General features: G+C 53.5%; 1 protein-coding gene across 1 annotated transcript in view; it reads right to left on the bottom strand.

Moving 5' to 3' along the window:
* The window catches only part of IARS1 (isoleucyl-tRNA synthetase 1), a 177541-nt gene that overhangs the window by 133946 nt on the left and 23279 nt on the right, over positions 1 to 20316 (bottom strand). Inside the window, exons 6-11 of the mRNA XM_088463393.1 lie at positions 19216 to 19333; positions 16823 to 16970; positions 15180 to 15267; positions 14973 to 15033; positions 5799 to 5894; positions 4145 to 4267 (exon numbers count right to left, since the gene is read on the bottom strand). Of these exons, the coding sequence (XP_088319519.1) occupies positions 4145 to 4267; positions 5799 to 5894; positions 14973 to 15033; positions 15180 to 15267; positions 16823 to 16970; positions 19216 to 19333 (634 nt within the window). The remainder of the gene's footprint in view (positions 1 to 4144; positions 4268 to 5798; positions 5895 to 14972; positions 15034 to 15179; positions 15268 to 16822; positions 16971 to 19215; positions 19334 to 20316) is intronic.

Genomic DNA, 20316 nt, shown 5'->3' with positions numbered 1-20316 from the left:
ACACACAGTGTCACACAGTGTCACACACAGTGTCACACAGTGTCACACACAGTGTCACACAGTGTCACACACAGTGTCACACAGTGTCACACACAGTGTCACACACAGTGTCACACAGTGTCACACACAGTGTCACACAGTGTCACACAGTGTCACACAGTGTCACACAGTGTCACACACAGTGTCACACACAGTGTCACACAGTGTCACACACAGTGTCACACAGTGACACACACAGTGTCACACAGTGACACACACACACAGTGACACACACACACACAGTGACACACACACACAGTGACACACACACACAGTGACACACACACACACACACTCACACACACACTGACACACACACACACAGTGTCACACACACACACAGTGTCACACACACACACAGTGTCACACACACACACAGTGTCACACACACACACACAGTGTCACACACACACTGAACGGCTTAGAAATGGTACAGAATAATATTTTCATAGTTCAACTCAATCCCAGGGACTAGAACACAGGCTAACAGGTAACATAAGCCAGTAACAGGTGAATAGAACTATAGCAGATACATTTCCTATACAGTGTAAGGAGAGAGAGTGCAGGGACTAGAACACAGGCTAACAGGTAACATAAGCCAGTAACAGGTGAATAGAACTATAGCAGATACATTGCCTATACAGTGTAAGGAGAGCGAGTGTGCAGGGACTAGAACACAGGCTAACAGGTAACATAAGCCAGTAACAGGTGAATAGAACTATAGCAGATACATTGCCTATACAGTGTAAGGAGAGAGTGTGCAGGGACTAGAACACAGGCTAACAGGTAACATAAGCCAGTAACAGGTGAATAGAACTATAGCAGATACACTTCCTATACAGTGTAAGGAGAGAGTGTGCAGGGACTAGAACACAGGCTAACAGGTAACATAAGCCAGTAACAGGTGAATAGAACTATAGCAGATACACTGCCTATACAGTGTAAGGAGAGAGTGTGCAGGGACCAGAACACAGGCTAACAGGTAAGGTAAGCGATCCCAGACCAGCTCCTTTACCTAAAACACAGGCTAACAGGTAAGGTAAGCGATCCCAGACCAGCTCCTTTACCTAAAACACAGGCTAACAGGTAAGGTAAGCAATCCCAGAGCAGCCCCTTTACCCAAAACACAGGCTAACAGGTAAGGTAAGCGATCCCAGAGCAGTCCCTTTCCCTAAAACACAGGCTAACAGGTAACATAAGCGATCCCAGACAAGCCCCTTTACCTAAAACACAGGCTAACAAGTAACATAAGCGATCTCAGATCAGCCCCTTTACCTAACAATAGGCCTGAGTCAGAGCTGTAGACTATTTGCATTGCTGCTGCGTCTATGGATACAGCAGTGGTGTAAAAAAATGCTAATACTGCAGGTGACACCTCCTGCCAGCATCGCATATCTGAGTGATGTGCCGAAGACGCAGCATTGGATCACCATCGGTCAGTTATCGTCCATCTGAGTAAGCTTAGCCGCCGACACAACTGTGCCGGGGCCAGGAAATCTGCCTGAGAAGACGCGGACCCTGGCCTGGCCATCGCTGCCCCACCCGGCAGCGGCATGCCAATCACAGACCCTCCAATATGACCCCTTCCATCAGGTACACAGTGCTCTGCTCCTGTACTCCCCACCTAATGTATGACTGCAGCCACCTGTGGTGTAACACCTGTCTCATCTATTACCTAGCTCAGCACAGGTGTCTGCAGTCATCCATTATATACACAGTGCTCTGCTCCTGTACTCCCCACCTAATGTATGACTGCAGACACCTGTGGTGTAACACCTGTCTCATCTATTACCTAGCTCAGCACAGGTGTCTGCAGTCATACATTATATACACAGTGCTCTGCTCCTGTACTCCCCACCTAATGTATGACTGCAGCCACCTGTGGTGTAACACCTGTCTCATCTATTACCTAGCTCAGCACAGGTGTCTGCAGTCATACATTATATACACAGTGCTGCTCCTGTACTCCCCACCTAATGTATGACTGCAGCCACCTGTGGTGTAACACCTGTCTCATCTATTACCTAGCTCAGCACAGGTGTCTGCAGTCATACATTATATACACAGTGCTCTGCTCCTGTACTCCCCACCTAATGTATGACTGCAGCCACCTGTGGTGTAACACCTGTCTCATCTATTACCTAGCTCAGCACAGGTGTCTGCAGTCATACATTATATACACAGTGCTGCTCCTGTACTCCCCACCTAATGTATGACTGCAGCCACCTGTGGTGTAACACCTGTCTCATCTATTACCTAGCTCAGCACAGGTGTCTGCAGTCATACATTATATACACAGTGCTCTGCTCCTGTACTCCCCACCTAATGTATGACTGCAGACACCTGTGGTGTAACACCTGTCTCATCTATTACCTAGCTCAGCACAGGTGTCTGCAGTCATACATTATGTACACACAATGCTCTGCACAAATCAAAGTGGAGGTCGGAGGATACAGAGGGGTAGGAATCTTGGATTAGTTAGTGCTCAGAGTCAGCAGGGCCCCGTCCCGTCCCTCCCCTCCCCCAGAGTCAGCAGGGCCCCGTCCCGTCCCTCCCCTCCCCCAGAGTCAGCAGGGCCCCGTCCCGTCCCGTCCCTCCCCCAGAGTCAGCAGGGCCCCGTCCCGTCCCGTCCCTCCCCCAGAGTCAGCAGGGCCCCGTCCCGTCCCTCCCCTCCCCCAGAGTCAGCAGGGCCCCGTCCCGTCCCTCCCCTCCCCCAGAGTCAGCAGGGCCCCGTCCCGTCCCTCCCCTCCCCCAGAGTCAGCAGGGCCCCGTCCCGTCCCTCCCCTCCCCCAGAGTCAGCAGGGCCCCGTCCCGTCCCTCCCCTCCCCCAGAGTCAGCAGGGCCCCGTCCCGTCCCTCCCCTCCCCCAGAGTCAGCAGGGCCCCGTCCCGTCCCTCCCCTCCCCCAGAGTCAGCAGGGCCCCGTCCCGTCCCTCCCCTCCCCCAGAGTCAGCAGGGCCCCGTCCCGTCCCTCCCCTCCCCCAGAGTCAGCAGGGCCCCGTCCCGTCCCTCCCCTCCCCCAGAGTCAGCAGGGCCCCGTCCCGTCCCTCCCCTCCCCCAGAGTCAGCAGGGCCCCGTCCCGTCCCTCCCCTCCCCCAGAGTCAGCAGGGCCCCGTCCCGTCCCTCCCCTCCCCCAGAGTCAGCAGGGCCCCGTCCCGTCCCTCCCCTCCCCCAGAGTCAGCAGGGCCCCGTCCCGTCCCTCCCCTCCCCCAGAGTCAGCAGGGCCCCGTCCCGTCCCTCCCCTCCCCCAGAGTCAGCAGGGCCCCGTCCCGTCCCTCCCCTCCCCCAGAGTCAGCAGGGCCCCGTCCCGTCCCTCCCCTCCCCCAGAGTCAGCAGGGCCCCGTCCCGTCCCTCCCCTCCCCCAGAGTCAGCAGGGCCCCGTCCCGTCCCTCCCCTCCCCCAGAGTCAGCAGGGCCCCGTCCCGTCCCTCCCCTCCCCCAGAGTCAGCAGGGCCCCGTCCCGTCCCTCCCCTCCCCCAGAGTCAGCAGGGCCCCGTCCCGTCCCTCCCCCAGAGTCAGCAGGGCCCCGTCCCGTCCCTCCCCCAGAGTCAGCAGGGCCCCGTCCCGTCCCTCCCCCAGAGTCAGCAGGGCCCCGTCCCGTCCCTCCCCCAGAGTCAGCAGGGCCCCGTCCCTCCCCCAGAGTCAGCGTAATTGAGAAGAACACAATGCATGAAAATTGAGGTCAGCAGAACAGAGGAAATCCCCTGTACACAGCACTGCTCCTGCCCCAAACCAATATGCCCAGGTAGAACCTTCTAATGATGAGCACCGCACAGAGGAACAAGGCTGAGGAGATGGTGCCGGTTCTCCTGCCAAACCTTGTCCTTCCGGACATTCCCCCCCAGCCACTGGAGCTCTTGCAATGCAGAACACAGCAACTGGGGTGGTTCGGTCAGAAGTAAGCCGGGTTGAATGGTGCCCACTCCATGTCTGCATGTCGGGCACACACTCTGCATATTCCTCATTCTGAATATAACCCTTCCACTAGTTGTATGAAAACTTATGTACACAACCCTTTTACTAACTGTATGGAACGTTTGACATCACAAAAGGTTCATAGTCATAATTCATGTACAATATGTGTTTGCAAATGATCCCGTAATACAACCTTGACATACTGTCCGGCAAAGTCGGTCACTTCCGGCGTGAAGCAGCCAGATGCATTAACGGGACACACGGGCACTGAGTCCTTCTGGATGATGTTGAAGTCCATGCAGACCCTATAGTCATCCTACGAAAGAGGAACACAATCAGAGTACAATCTGCAGAGCAGGAAGAATGACAGCACAGATAACAATAGGAGTCACAGTAACCCGAAGCTTCCAGTATGTTCCCAGAGTTTAGTTTGGATATCATACAGTATACGTGGATGGAAACTGCAGATAAGAGATCAGGCGCTGTTTATGGGACACACAGTGTAATTCTCAGAATACCCAGTCATCGCAAATACGCGCTATAGCGTGTATTTTACCCACTTTTGTTGACCGGGGACTCACTTTTCAAAAATGTGTGGGTCCCCGGGGACGCGCTCGTACCACCAATTAAAGTGTATGGCAGGGATGGGCTCGGGTGGGAGGCTGGGAGGGGAATATGCCTCCCGGGCTGGACCTCTCTGTAATGAACCGGTGATTGCGGCAGTGCCAGACGCTCTCTTTAGGCCGGCTCCCATTCGCAGGATCGCCCCCATGGTTCTGCCACATGCTGTGGAGCTTCAGCCTGGGGAGGGGGTATGTCGCAGCAGATGACCCAGCGCCGGTTCCTGCGAGCGGGGACTTACTGTGTTGCAGCCAGGAGCATGGGATACGGATGAGGGCAGGCGGCATAGGCATGGCCGGGACGGGTGCTGGGGGAGCGAGCCCCCTGCTGGACGGTCAGCAGTAATCTGGTTCCGATGCACTTTATCCTGCACATGTGCCCGATCCCAGGTGTGGTACTCGGGGGGCCGGCTGGCTGCTGGTCGTGGCCATGGAGTCCAAGCTGCAAGTTCCAGGGTGGTGCATCACTGAGATCTCAGAGGAGGGCTCACCAGGGACAACGACTATGACTACTACTCAGAGAAGTGCTCACCCAGGACTAAACTGCTACTACTACCACTACTGTTACTACCCCTTACCCCCTCCCTAGCCCGCAGAGCTGATTGCCCCTAGTATAGCCCCACTGCCCTTAACCCCATCTTTGTGCCCGAGTACTGTGCCAGTTGCTATCTAACTTTGCACCCTCCCTACACCCGTACTGCCTGCTCCTATCCCCCCTCCTTGCCCCAAGCAACTGCCCTTCCCTACCTGCCCTTACTCCCCTCTACGCCCAGCTCAACACCAACAGCTGCTTGACCTTAACCCCATCTACCCCAACTGCTCTCTGCCCCCAGCTCTGTCCCAACTGCTGCCTGCCCCCCCCCCCCCCCCCCCCAATAATATGTGATGGAACCCATAAACAGTGGCATAGAACCCCCATTTTATAAGGTGAGTGATCCACAATTCTTTTCACTCAGCGGGATCACTGCATCTCCTCTGGCCATTGGCCTCCCATCTAATTCCTTAACCAGTGATCTATCTCCAGGCATGTGGGTAAAGTCCCTGCAGAGACGCAACCGCCATAATTCCCGTAACAAATCACAATAACACCAGAGACCGCCAACGGTAAAATAATGTTTGTTTTCTCACATTTACACTTTTAGGCAAAGCCTTATATCTGATGCACATGACACAATACAGCTAATACATAGCGTGCACCCAACTAACAGAATGACTCCTCCTACTCACCGCGCCAAAGTACGGAGCCTGATGTACCACCCCGGTGCCTTCTTCCGACTTCACATAGTTATCAAACACAACAGTAAACGCTCCTCTTCCTGCAGCCTGCAAATGAGAAGCAGCCAATGGCAACAATTATTATTACTCCTTTTATGGTGCTCAGCAAGTGACCGTGCTTACAGTGCCAGAATTAGCTCTATAAAGAGCGCTACATATTTATTACGCGATATTCACACTTCGTTCGGTGGACTATACGATCAGCAGCGTCACACAAGCCACTGTCATCAGGTGTTCTACAATAGATACAATGTCTGTGGCACAGCGGTAATGTGTAAATCCAGTGTGTGCCACATATTATACAAGGGTGGTTTAATAAGTAAGGCAACAAGACCTCTAACGTGTGCAATGGTTCACCATTCCATTCCAGTTTCATGCCAGGCAGGAGCAGGAAGACCACCGCACGGCCATTAGACTGAGCCTCATATCAGTCATACTGTCCCAATATCAGTTGTATGATGACTGGGCTGTGGGGAAACATGGTCACTCATTAAGGTGCATAGTACGATCAGATTTCTGCGTATAACAAGAGATATGGTAAGAACTTACCTTTGTTATCTCTGTTTCTACGAAGTCCATAGGGTCCACAGGGTTGACCTTGGGGTATAGCTGGATCAGGATCCATGGGCACCACACAGTTAAGCTTTTAGCTCCCAGGATGCACTTGGGTCCTCCTCTAAACCCCACCCCCGGCCACAGGCACCTCAGTTGTAAGCAGCCAAGGCCGGAGGAGGAGACTAAACAGAGAGAAGGAAGACTGGAACACACAAGAAACCATACTCACAGAAATGGGAGACGGAAAACCGGTGACCAGCCACACAGCCCATTTGAAACCAGGTGCGTCAGGGCGGGCGTCCTGTGGACCCTATGGACTTCGTAGAAACAGAGATAACAAAGGTAAGTTCTTACCATATCTCTTGTTTTCTACTTCAGGGTCCATAGGCGGTCCACAGGGTTGACCTTGGGGATGTCCCAAAGCAGTTCAACTAAGGGCGGGGACGCTCCTGTGCTGAAAGGAGCACCCGACGCCCAAAGGATGCATCCTGAGAGGCGAAGGTGTCAAACGCATAGAACCTCAAAAACGTTTGAATTGAAGACCAAGTGGCCACCTTACACAGCTGAACAGCAGAAGCGCCACGTCTAGCAGCCCAAGAAGGACCCACAGAACGAGTGGAATGAGCCGTAACAGAGGCTGGCACAGGTAAACCCTCCTGTGCATAAGCCTCACAAATAACGGAACGAAGCCAACGGGCTAACGTTTCTTTGTTGGCAGGCCAACCCCTCTTGTGAAAACCAAAGAGGATAAACAAGGAATCAGACTTCCTAACCGAAGCCGTCCGGTCCACATAGATTCTAAGCGGCCGGACCACATCTAAGGAAGTCTCACCAGCTGAAAGATCAGGGGACTGAAAAGCTGGCACAAGAAGTTCCTGATTAATGTGGAACTTCGAGACCACTTTGGGAAAAACTCAGGACGAGTGCGGAGCACCACTCTGTCCTGGTGAAAAATCAGGAAAGGAGGGCGACAGGAAAGCGCCCCCAATTCAGACACCCTCCTGGCCGAAGCAATTGCCAGGAGAAAAACAGTCTTAAATGTCAGCCACTTGAGCTCCACAGCCTCAAGAGGCTCAAACGGAGGACCCTGCAGGACCCGTAGAACCACCGCCAAGTCCCAAGTTGCCACAGGAGGCACAAAGGGAGGCTGGATCCTGAGAACACCTTGGAAAAAGGTGTGAACATCCGGTAGTATTGCAATCCGCCGTTGAAACCACACGGACAAGGCGGACACATGAACCTTCAGAGATGCAAGGCGTAAGCCGAGGTCCAATCCTGACTGAAGAAATTCCAAGATCCTAGAAACTCGGAACACCTGAGGATCATAATGTCTGGACTCACACCACTGAAAGTAAGTGTGCCACACCCTGTGATAAATCCGTGCTGAAGCAGGCTTGCGTGCCCTGAGCATGGTACCAATAACCGAACTGGAGAAGCCCCGAGACCTCAAGATGGCTGTCTCAAGAGCCACGCCGTCAAAGACAGCCGACCCAGATCCAGGTAAAGGCAGGGCCCTTGAGACAACAGGTCCCGACGCTGAGGAAGAAGGTACGGCGCGTCGATAGAGAGGCTCCTGAGATCGGAGTAACAAGGCCGTCTGGGCCACGCCGGAGCCACCAGCACGAGCGTGCCGCCGTCCTGCTTGAATTTCCGCAGAACCCGAGGAAGTAGGGATATCGGAGGAAACAGATACGCCAGGTTAAACGTCCATTTCACCGTCAGCGGGTCCACCAGACTTGCGCCTGCGTCTCTTGTCCTTGACCCATAAACGGGCAACTTGTGATTGTGACGGGAGGCCATCAAGTCCAGCTCCAGCAGTCTCCACCTGTCCACGAGTAGCTGAAACACCTCTGGGTGAAGCGACCATTCCCCCGGGATGCAAGTCGTGACGGCTGAGGAAGTCCGCTTCCCAATTGAGGACTCCGGGGTTGAAGACCGCCGAGATCGCTGGAATGTGACACTCCGCCCAAGTCAGGATGCGAGACACCTCCGACATCGCTGCCCGACTGCGAGTTCCTCCTTGGTGGTTGATATACGCCATCGTGGTGGCGTTGTCGGACTGCACCTGTACCGCCCTTCCGTGAAGAGCGGGACCGGACGACTGCAGGGCCCTGTATACTGCCCGCAGTTCCAGGATGTTGATGGGGAGAAGTGCTTCTTCCGCAGACCAACGACCCTGGAGAGACAATGAGCCGGTCACTGCACCCCAACCCCGGAGACTGGCATCCGTCGTGAGCAGGACCCAGTCCGGGATCCAAAAGGGGCGCCCCTCGACCAGATGAGCTGTCTGAAGCCACCAAGCCAAAGATTGCCGAACCTCCGGAGACAACACCAGCACCTGAGAGCGGATCCGGTGAGGTAACCCGTTCCATTCCGATAGAATCAGCCCCTGCAGGGGCCGGGAATGGAACTGGGCAAATTCCAACATGTCGAATGTCGACACCATGGACCCAAGAACTCTCATAGCCGAATGGACCGACAGGTGGCGACTGCTCAGTCAACTGCGTATCCGCAGCTGTAGGGAGGCAACCTTCTCCGGAGTCAGGAAAATCCGTTGCCGACGCGAATCCAGCAGGGCTCCCAAATGAACCATCCACTGTGATGGAATCAGGGAGGACTTTTTCCAATTTATCAACCACCCGTGTGCTTGCAGGCAAGCGATCGTCAGGTGGAGATGTTGAAGCAGTACCTCCGGGGAGCTCACCAGCAACAGGAGGTCGTCCAGATATGGCAGCAGCCGTACATTCTGGTTCTGAAGATGTGCGGCCATGACCGCCATAATCTTCGTGAACATCCTCGGTGCAGTGAAGAGACCAAAGGGTAGCGCTCGGAACTGATAGTGGTGTTGAAGGATAGCGAACCTCAGGATACCGCTGGTGCGAAGGTGCTATCGGAACATGGAGGTAGGCGTCCTGGATATCCAGGGACACCATGTAATCCCCCGGTTCCATCGCCAGAATGATGGAACGTAACGTTTCCATCCTGAACTTGGGAACTCTGAGGAATTTGTTCAGAGACTTCAAGTTGAGCATAGGGCGATGAGAACCATTGGGTTTCTGCACCAGAAACAGAGACGAATAATACCCCGTCCCTCATTGTGATTGAGGAACGGGAACAATGACCCCTGCTTTCAGCAAGGACTCTATAGCCTCCTGAATCTAACGCCTTGGTCTTGTCCTGAGAAGGACTGGTGTAGAAAAACTGGTGGGGTGGTCTGTGCCGAAAAGACAGGGCGTACCCCTGGGAGACCACTTCTCGGACCCAGGCATCCGTGGTGGTATTGTGCCAGCACTGGGCAAATAGAAGAAGTCGGCCTCCCACTCTGGGGTCCCCCAGAGGGAGGCCGTCCCATCAGGCCGCAGGTTTATCTTCCTGCTTGGAAGAAGGGCGCCGAGCACTCCAGGCTTGCTTCTTGGGTTTAGAGGCAGTCTTACTCGCAGACTGTCTCGGGAAGGACTGACCTTTTGCCTTACCCTGAAGCCGAAAGGAACGAAAAGCCGAACTCCGAACCTTAGCAGGCAGTGCCGCCGAAGGGAGGAAAGCTGACTTGGACAAAATAGTGGATACTCTGGCTAAATCCAAGTCCGGACCAAATAGTAATTCCCCATTGAAAGGTAAGGCCTCCAGGCCTTTCTTTGAATCCGAGTCCGCTCTCCAGGACCGCAACCATAAGGATCGGCGGGCAGACACCGCTGCAGCCGATACCCGCGAAGTCAGCAGACTAGCATCTAAAGAAGCTTCCCCAATGTAAGAAGCAGCGTCCCTCATCTGTCCCAACAACGCCCTCTGGACATCCGGAGCGTCGTCCGGGAAGGTATCTTCCAATGCACTGGCCCACCCCTCAATGGCCCTGGCCACCCAGGAGATGGCCATGGACGGTCGGGCCACCGCCCCGGAGAGGGAGTAAATAGACTTTAAGCAAGTCTCAACTTTCCTGTCTGTGGGATCCTTCAGCGAGGTTATCGACGGTAATGGTAAGGTAGAGCCCCGAGTTAAACGGGTGACATGGGAATCCACCGCCGGTGGAGTTTCCCATTTTTTACAATGTGCCTCAGGGAAGGGATAATTAGAAGTCAACCGCTTCTGAGGAAGGAATCTCTTACTGGGCGCCTGCCAACCTACCGCCATATGATCAGTCAACTGATCCGTCAACTGATCCGACAGGGGAAACACCGCAGAAGCCACCTTAGTTTTTTTGAAACTAGGAAACTTCGACTTAGGAACCGGTGCCTCATCCTCTATAAGAAGAATAGCTCGCACCGCCCTAACCAGTGCTCGCACATTAATGGACGACTTGGTATCCATTTCCTGGACCGAGGCGTCCGAGTCAGTGTCATCAGGGACGTCCCCATCATCTGAGGAACCCTCTGAGTCAGATACCTAATCAGCCCGCGCCATGAGTGGGCGTTTTGAAACCCTAGAAGGCATGTCAGTCTGCAACATTGACTGAAAAGCCGAGGATGCGGCCGCCAAATTTTGCACGGAGTTGGAGAGCACATCCACCCAGGGTGGAGGAGTCGCCATAGGGGCCTGAAAAGGTACCACAGGCTGCTGCGGCACAGGGGAAGCCTGTATATACATAGGCAACCCCGCATAGGGACCCACTGACTGAGACCCAGGAGGACTCCGCAATAACTGCGGGACACCCGGGGAATGGGGGATGGTCGGCTGGGGTAACGCCCTAGTAGGGAGAGCAGTCGGGACCGACAGACGGCCCGCAATAGACACCAGCACTTCAGAAAACATCGCCCACGGTGGTTCCTGCGTCAGAGAAGGTCTGGATGGGCCAGGAGCCACCTGTCACCGACTACACAGGCCATCCTGTGACAAATCCTCCCTATCCACTCCTGCAGAACAGCGTCCGCAGGAGGCCAACACCGGAGCCACTGAGCGCTCAACCTCCTCGTCTGACATGACAGAATATATTATATATCTGGCAACAGGGCAGAAATAAACGCACTCACCGGTGTGTTGAACAACAGTCCACAATATGGCACTGTGTCGCACACAACTGTAAGTGACGGACCTCACAAATACGTGATCTATATAAGTGAGGTCAGTAGAAACGCCCCTCCCCCACACACCTGTAGGGCTTGTAGGAGAAGTAAAGGGATAGGTATAAGCTGACAGTAAGTAGAAAATAAGCACAGACAGGCAGCACTAGCAAAAGTCACATACCATGCAGGAAGATATACTCACTGCACCTTTCCACTACAATCAACCTGCCCAGATTCAGTGTCTGGGAGGGCTATAGTGCTGTGTACACTGTCCTTATCGGGGGAGAGGTACACAGGGGGACCGGTCCGCGTGCTCCCTGAGATCTGCGTTGTCACAAAGAAAATGGCCCCCAGAGACCTCAGAGGAGGAGTGGCTGAAGAGTCTGCAGCTCAGCGACGCCAGACTGCGTCCTGAAAGGCGCACTGAGCTGAGGGGAGGAGCCGCTGAACAGGGAAGGCTTCCTCACCTGGCTAGCATATTAACCCCAGGGATGCTGGCTTCCCGCATGCCTGTTATCCCTGGTGGTCTAGTGGTCCCACGGGTTATGGGGGGCCCGCCGCCACTGACAGCAGCCTCCGGTCTGTCCCCAGGACTGGAGGCTAAAGGACTGCTAAAGGCTTACCTGAATCCCCGGCGACTCCGGCAGCAGTCCTGGGAGGTAGACAGAGTCCGGCTAGTCCTCCCGCCGCGATCCCCAGATCAGTACTGGCGTCGCGGCGCCAGTCGGGGATCAGAGCGGCAGCGTGGGCGTCTGTATAGACAGCCCTTCGCTGCAGTCTGTAGTAAAAAGATAAAATAAATAAAATCTATCCTAAAATAAAAAGCGGTGACAGACTCCGGCTGGGCACCAACTTACACTGAGGTGCCTGTGGCTCGGGGGCGGGGTATAGAGGAGGACCCAAGTGCATCCTGGGAGCTAAAAGCTTAACTGTGTGGTGCCCATGGATCCTGATCCAGCTATATCCCCAAGGTCAACCCTGTGGACCTCCTATGGACCCTGAAGTAGAAAAAGGGCACATCAGCAGCTGAAATTCATCCCCAACTTCTTGAGGTGTACGGCGATAACGTCAGATCCTGGAAACAGGTTTGGGTTAGGTGCCCGGCCTTTGATAATGGTAGGACAGATGAGCAGCGATCCGGTCGGCCAAGCCCGTCCACCACAGACAATTAGTGCCCCTTGAAGGTCTGATTCAGCAGGACAGTCACAATCCAGCTAGTGATATTGCTGAGGAACTGAACATCTCAGTGGGTACCGTGCACAACATCGTCCATGAGTAACTGGGGTACAGGAAAGTGTTCACGCTGGGTACAGCAACTACGCACAGAGGTTCAGATAAATATGATGGGATAGTCACTTGTGCACTCGATGTGGTACCATAAGGATGGAGGGCGGTTCCGGCAGAACATTGTTACAGGCAATGAAATGTGGCTGACACGGGAGATGAAGCATCCATGACGTGGGAACACGCATTGTCCACAGCTTCAAAGAAATTCAAAATAACTCCATCAGCAAAGAAGGTCATGGCGGCCGTGTGGCTTGCTGATTTCATAACCTAGGGAGATAACTAATGCTGTCCGCTGTAGTGACACATTGAGCCGGCTGCGAAGGAATATTTGTCGAAAATACCTGAGTTGCTGCATGATAAGACCAAGCCAACTGCACCTGTGTGTAGTTACAGGCACTAACATTGGGAAGTACTGTACCATCCTCCCTACAGCCCTGACCTGGAACCGAGTGATTTCCATCTTTTTGGACCTTTTTAGAAGCACCTGGGTGGAAGGCGATTCACAACAGACGGTGAAGTTCAGCAAGTCGTCATATCCTGGCTTCAGGCGCTTGACATGGGAGGTACTGTACCTTCCTCCCTACAGCCCTAACCTGAAATGGGAGGTACTGTGTACCTTCCTCCCTACAGCCCTAACCTGACATGGGAGGTACTGTACCTTCCTCCCTACTGCCCTAACCTGACATGGGAGGTACTGTACCTTCCTCCCTACTGCCCTAACCTGACAAGGGAGGTACTGTACCATCCTCCCTACAGCCCTAACCTGACATGGGAGGTACTGTACCATCCTCCCTACAGCCCTAACCTGACATGGGAGGTACTGTACCTTCCTCCCTACAGCCCTAACCTGACATGGGAGGTACTGTACCTTCCTCCCTACAGCCCTAACCTGACATGGGAGGTACTGTACCTTCCTCCCTACAGCCCTAACCTGACATGGGAGGTACTGTACCTTCCTCCCTACAGCCCTAACCTGACATGGGAGGTACTGTACCTTCCTCCCTACAGCCCTAACCTGACATGGGAGGTACTGTACCATCCTCCCTACAGCCCTGACCTGGAACCGAGTGATTTCCATCTTTTTGGACCTTTTAAGAAGCACCTGGGTGGAAGGCGATTCACAAGAGACGGTGAAGTTCAGCAAGTCGTCATATCCTGGCTTCAGGCGCTTGACATGGATTTCTTCTATTCCGGAAAAGATGCCTTGGAGTACCGTTGGAAGAAATGCTTAGACAAGTATGGGGACTATGTGGAAGAATAATCTGTAGCAAGGCCATACTACTGATCATACATATATGTAAGTGAAGAGGTCGTTACCTTACTTACTGAACCACCCTCGTACATTTCTCGGTGTTCAGAGACTGGGAGAAAGCAAATTTGTGATAAATATAAAGTAGGCTCAGGGGATATCTGTGGAAGAATTACTGCACAGACAGGGTAGTGGATAAGTGGAACAGCCTCCCATCAGGGGTGGTATAGGGTAATACAGTAGAGCAATTTAAACATGCATGGGATAGACATAAGGATTCCTTACAAAGATCTAAGGAACAAATTGGGGTTGAGGTTACCATAAGTTTTAAAAAGGGGCAGACTAGGTGGACCCAGTGGTTCTTATCTGCCATCACATTCTAAAGCTGGCCACACATCTAAAGATTATCTGTCCAACCACCCAACTTGTTGATTAGTTGGAATGTAAATCTGGTAACGTATGGGAGTAAAGGATGATCAGCAATTTGCTCCTAAATGCCAGAAAACAGATGAAGATGGTCGTTCAGACAAGTTTGTTAAATGTTTGATCTAAACTATTTGTTCAAACAACAGTTTTAGTCCATTTTCCGTAGTTTGGGAGCAAATTGCTGATGGTCACTTACTCCCATTCCTTACCAGATTTTCATTCCAACCAATCAACAAGTTGGCTGGTTGGATGTAAGTTGGTCTAGTGTGTGGCCAGCTTAAGTGTCTAATAACCTAAAATCCAGAAACAGGGCGCTGATCTCCTACTTCAGGTCACCATAGAGGATAGAGAGTGATTATTATTACATATAGAAGTTTATTATATGTATCAACAAAGGATGAAAAACTTTGTACTATAACGCTCTTTCCATTTAACACAGACCAAATGTGGCATAACAGAGGTGATATAAAGAATAAATACATTATGATATACTTTCTGATGGAGTTATACAGTAACGGGATATAAAGAAGGAGAACTATCACAGTACTGTACGCAGACCTAACACTACGGTACAGGGAGTAATAACGGGCACATAAATCATGCAGTTACTACCTTAGCAAAATAGTCAAACAATGGCTCATACTTCTGTCCCTTCAGTGTAATGCCAGGAAACCTGATGGAGAAAATACAGATAAAAATTGGGGGACATCTCTCGTACAATGTATATAATACAGGCTTGTACTGACAATGACAAAACCAGCAAAGACCATAACTATGTACTACCCAGTAACACGTGTTAGACAGGGGGGGTGCAAGTACCTGTCCAAAATGTCATATTCATCCTCGCTCTTGTACAGAGTGGACAGTCTGGCTTCCATCAACACATAGAGACTCCCACTGGCCTTATCTAGGGAAAGACGTGGTTAACTCTGTATGTCACTCAGTAGGGACACACACACGGACGGACTCTGCAAGGGAGGGGGGGGCGGCCACACACACACTCTGTAGGGGGGGGGACACACACACGGACGGACTCTGCAAGGGAGGGGGGGGGGGGCGGACACGGACTCTGTAGGGGGGGGGGCGGACGGACTCTGTAGGGGGGGGGGCGGACGGACTCTGTAGGGGGGGGGGCGGACGGACTCTGTAGGGGGGGGGGCGGACGGACTCTGTAGGGGGGGGGGCGGACGGACTCTGTAGGGGGGGGGGCGGACGGACTCTGTAGGGGGGGGGGCGGACGGACTCTGTAGGGGGGGGGGCGGACGGACTCTGTAGGGGGGGGGGCGGACGGACTCTGTAGGGGGGGGGGCGGACGGACTCTGTAGGGGGGGGGGCGGACGGACTCTGTAGGGGGGGGGGCGGACGGACTCTGTAGGGGGGGGGGCGGACGGACTCTGTAGGGGGGGGGGCGGACGGACTCTGTAGGGGGGGGGGCGGACGGACTCTGTAGGGGGGGGGGGCGGACGGACTCTGTAGGGGGGGGGGGCGGACGGACTCTGTAGGGGGGGGGGGCGGACGGACTCTGTAGGGGGGGGGGCGGACGGACTCTGTAGGGGGGGGGGCGGACGGACTCTGTAGGGGGGGGGGGCGGACGGACTCTGTAGGGGGGGGGGCGGACGGACTCTGTAGGGGGGGGGGCGGACGGACTCTGTAGGGGGGGGGCGGACGGACTCTGTAGGGGGGGGGGCGGACGGACTCTGTAGGGGGGGGGCGGACGGACTCTGTAGGGGGGGGGCGGACGGACTCTGTAGGGGGGGGGCGGACGGACTCTGTAGGGGGGGGGCGGACGGACTCTGTAGGGGGGGGGCGGACGGACTCTGTAGGGGGGGGGCGGACGGACTCTGTGGGGGGGGGGGCGGACGGACTCTGTAGGGGGGGGGGCGGACGGACTCTGTAGGGGGGGGGGGCGGACGGACTCTGTAGGGGGGGGGGCGGACGGACTCTGTAGGGGGGGGGGCGGACGGACTCTGTAGGGGGGGGGGCGGACGGACTCTGTAGGGGGGGGGGCGGACGGACTCTGTAGGGGGGGGGGCGGACGGACTCTGTAGGGGGGGGGCGGACGGACTCTGTAGGGGGGGGGGGCGGACGGACTCTGTAGGGGGGGGGGCGGACGGACTCTGTAGGGGGGGGGGCGGACGGACTCTGTAGGGGGGGGGGCGGACGGACTCTGTAGGGGGGGGGGCGGACGGACTCTGTAGGGGGGGGGGCGGACGGACTCTGTAGGGGGGGGCGGACGGGCTCTGTAGGGGGGGGCGGACGGGCTCTGTAGGGGGGGGCGGACGGGCTCTGTAGGGGGGGGCGGACGGACTCTGTAGGGGGGGGCGGACGGACTCTGTAGGGGGGGGCGGACGGACTCTGTAGGGGGGGGCGGACGGACTCTGTAGGGGGGGGCGGACGGACTCTGTAGGGGGGGGACACACACTCTGTATGTAGCGGAATTGCTGGACCTGCTGGTTCCTCACCTCTCAGCTTGATGTACATTAATTCTGGATTGACACAAAGTGCCAAATTACTGGGAAGGGTCCACGGTGTGGTTGTCCAAGCTACAAGTGATACGGTTGGGTCTTCCAGTAATGGGAAGGTGACGATGACAGAAGGATCCTGGACGTCCTGAGATAAAGGTGATAAGAGCGCTCAGAAAGGGAAGAGGGGCTCAGGTGCTGTGGCCTATATTACCATAGTAATGTCTGTACCATATTCCCAAACATCAATAGTAATGATCATGCCAGTGATGCCAGGACAGCCCATCCCAGCTATGTCCTGCCACCCTTCTTTCTGCTGTAGAACTACAGGTCTCAGCATGGTAGCACCTATTATCATGTTTAATATTAGGATGTAGCCCCTCCTTTTTCCTGTGTGTATGTAAGATACATTATGAAGGTGAGACCCCTCTCCTGGGCTCGCCCTCCTCCTACCTGCCCCAGGTGATGTTACTTGGTATAGGTCCTTACATTGCAGTACACACACCTAATGGGCCCTATGATAGGTAAGTCCTAGATAAATTAGTTCATGTGTCAGTATTAGGGATGTTAGGGACCCACCTGTATAAGGGTCACCATGACCTGGCAGGTGGTGGGCAAACATGTACTAAAAATGTTAATTGTTGGAGTTTATTATAAACTTTTTGATCATTAGAATTCTTAGTGCTTATAGTGTGCACCTGCTCCCCCCCCCCTTCTTTTCTACTGTAGAACTACAGGTCTCAGCATTGTAGCACCTATTATGTTTAATACTAGGATGTGCAGCCCAGCCTCTCCTTTTTCAAATGTGTCAGTGATTAATGAATACACCTGTGCACCTGCTGGGTGACCTGAGAAATGTGTCAGTGAGTAATGAATACACCTGTGCACCTGCTGGGTGACCTGAGAAATGTGTCAGTGAGTAATGAATACACCTGTGCACCTGCTGGGTGACCTGAGAAATGTGTCAGTGAGTAATGAATACACCTGTGCACCTGCTGGGTGACCTGAGAAATGTGTCAGTGAGTAATGAACACACCTGTGCACCTGCTGGGTGACCTGAGAAATGTGTCAGTGAGTAATGAATACACCTGTGCTCCTGCTGGGTGACCTGAGAAATGTGTCAGTGAGTAATGAGTACACCTGTGCACCTGCTGGGTGACCTGGGAAATGTGTCAGTGAGTAATGAGTACACCTGTGCACCTGCTGGGTGACCTGGGAAATGTGTCAGTGAGTAATGAGTACACCTGTGCAGCTGCTGGGTGACCTGGGAAATATGAACTGTGTGGGGTCCTGAATACAGAGTTTGAGAACCCCTGCCCTAAGGAAATACTTTGTTAAATAAGAAGTTTAACCTGAACACTAACATGCTGAAACAGCTGCTTTCGGTCATGTGAAAACACCCATAGGCCCCTGACGGGCAAACCTTGGCGCTATTACACTAGAGCACAGGTCCTCAGGACCCCAAACAGTGCATGTTTTGCAGGTCTCCTCACATAATTACTAGTGATATAAATAGCTGCACCTGTGGATCTTTTAAAATGTGTCAGTGAGTAATGAGTACACCTGTGCACCTGCTGGGTGACCTGGGAAATGTGTCAGTGAGTAATGAGTACACCTGTGCACCTGCTGGGTGACCTGGGAAATGTGTCAGTGAGTAATGATTACACCTGTGCTCCTGCTGGGTGACCTGGGAAATGTGTCAGTGAGTAATGAATACACCTGTGCTCCTGCTGGGTGACCTGAGAAATGTGTCAGTGAGTAATGAGTACACCTGTGCACCTGCTGGGTGACCTGGGATATGTGTCAGTGAGTAATGAGTACACCTGTGCACCTGCTGGGTGACCTGGGATATGTGTCAGTGAGTAATGATTACACCTGTGCTCCTGCTGGGTGACCTGGGAAATGTGTCAGTGAGTAATGAATACACCTGTGCTCCTGCTGGGTGACCTGAGAAATGTGTCAGTGAGTAATGAGTACACCTGTGCACCTGCTGGGTGACCTGGGAAATGTGTCAGTGAGTAATGAGTACACCTGTGCACCTGCTGGGTGACCTGGGAAATGTGTCAGTGAGTAATGAATACACCTGTGCCCCTGCTGGGTGACCTGAGAAATGTGTCAGTGAGTAATGAATACACCTGTGCTCCTGCTGGGTGACCTGGGAAATGTGTCAGTGAGTAATGAATACACCTGTGCACCTGCTGGGTGACCTGGGAAATGTGTCAGTGAGTAATGATTACACCTGTGCAGCTGCTGGGTGACCTGGGAAATGTGTCAGTGAGTAATGACTACACCTGTGCACCTGCTGGGTGACCTGGAAAAAGTGAACTGTGTGGGGTCCTGAGGACTGAGTTTGAGAACCACTGCACTAGAGATACCAGTAATACTATCTGTACCTTGTAGTTCTGGTGGGATTCAAAGTTGGATAAGGGAGTATTGCAAGCAGTGGAGAACGGCATAACCTTAACGCCTCGATACACCAGTCCTTTGTCATAGAGCTGTTTGAACACCCACCTGATTGCCATAAAGAAACAGCAATTACAAATCATTGACAATATGTGGTCAGTGCATTTACAGCCATTACATTACACAAATCACCACATTAGAATGCAAACCCCATCCCGACATATCTTTTTTGAATTCAATCATTTTTATTACATTTTTGAAATACACCCAAACAAATAATTAAAGACAATATAGTACAGATGTCGGCAGATAATGAGAGTTATGGTAAAACTTACCTTCGTTAACTCTTTCTTCAAAGTCCATAGGGTCCACAGGGAAACCTTGGGGTGTAGGTGGCGGTTGAGGACCGGGCACCAAACAGTTAAAGCTTTGCTCCCAGGATGCAACAGACCTCCCCCCATACTCCGCCCCCGAGTCAGACACACACAGTTTGTGACAAGCCTAAGGCTGGAGGAAGACTGATACACACAAGAATCACATTCTCACACAGGAGACAGGAAACAGGTGACCAGGAAACATAGCCAATAGTAGCCAGGTGTGTCAGGGAGGGTGCCCTGTGGACCCTATGGACTCTGAAGAAGAAAATGAGTTATGGTAAAACTTACCTTTTGTTAGCTCTTTCTTCGGAGTCCGTAGGGCTGCTTTGGGATGTCCCAAAGCAGTAATTCAAGGGTGGGGATGCTCCTGAGCTAAGAGGACAATCCGGCATCCAAATGAAGCATCCTGAGAGGCAAATGTATCAAAGGCATAGAACCTAAGAAAGGTGTGAACAGAAGACCACGTGGCCGCCTTACAAAGCTGATCAGCTGAGGCACCATGGCGAGCTGCCCACGAGGGACCCACGGAGCGGGTGGAATAAGCAGTAACAGTAGCCGGTACAGGAAGGCCTGCCTGCGTGTAAGCCTGTGGAGAGTCATGCAAAGCCATCTAGCCAATGTCTGTTTATGGGATGGCCATCTTATTTGTGCTCTATGGAGTTCACCAAAGGAAGTCTGATTTCCAAAGAGAACTGGTACGGTCCACATAGACCC

This window comes from Taudactylus pleione, unplaced genomic scaffold, assembly GCF_031769625.1.
Source record: "Taudactylus pleione unplaced genomic scaffold, aTauple2 ptg001353l, whole genome shotgun sequence".
NCBI classification, from domain to species: domain Eukaryota; kingdom Metazoa; phylum Chordata; class Amphibia; order Anura; family Myobatrachidae; genus Taudactylus; species Taudactylus pleione.
The sequence above is the reverse complement of the archived record's forward strand: the minus strand, read 5'-3'. Positions and strand labels throughout refer to the sequence as shown.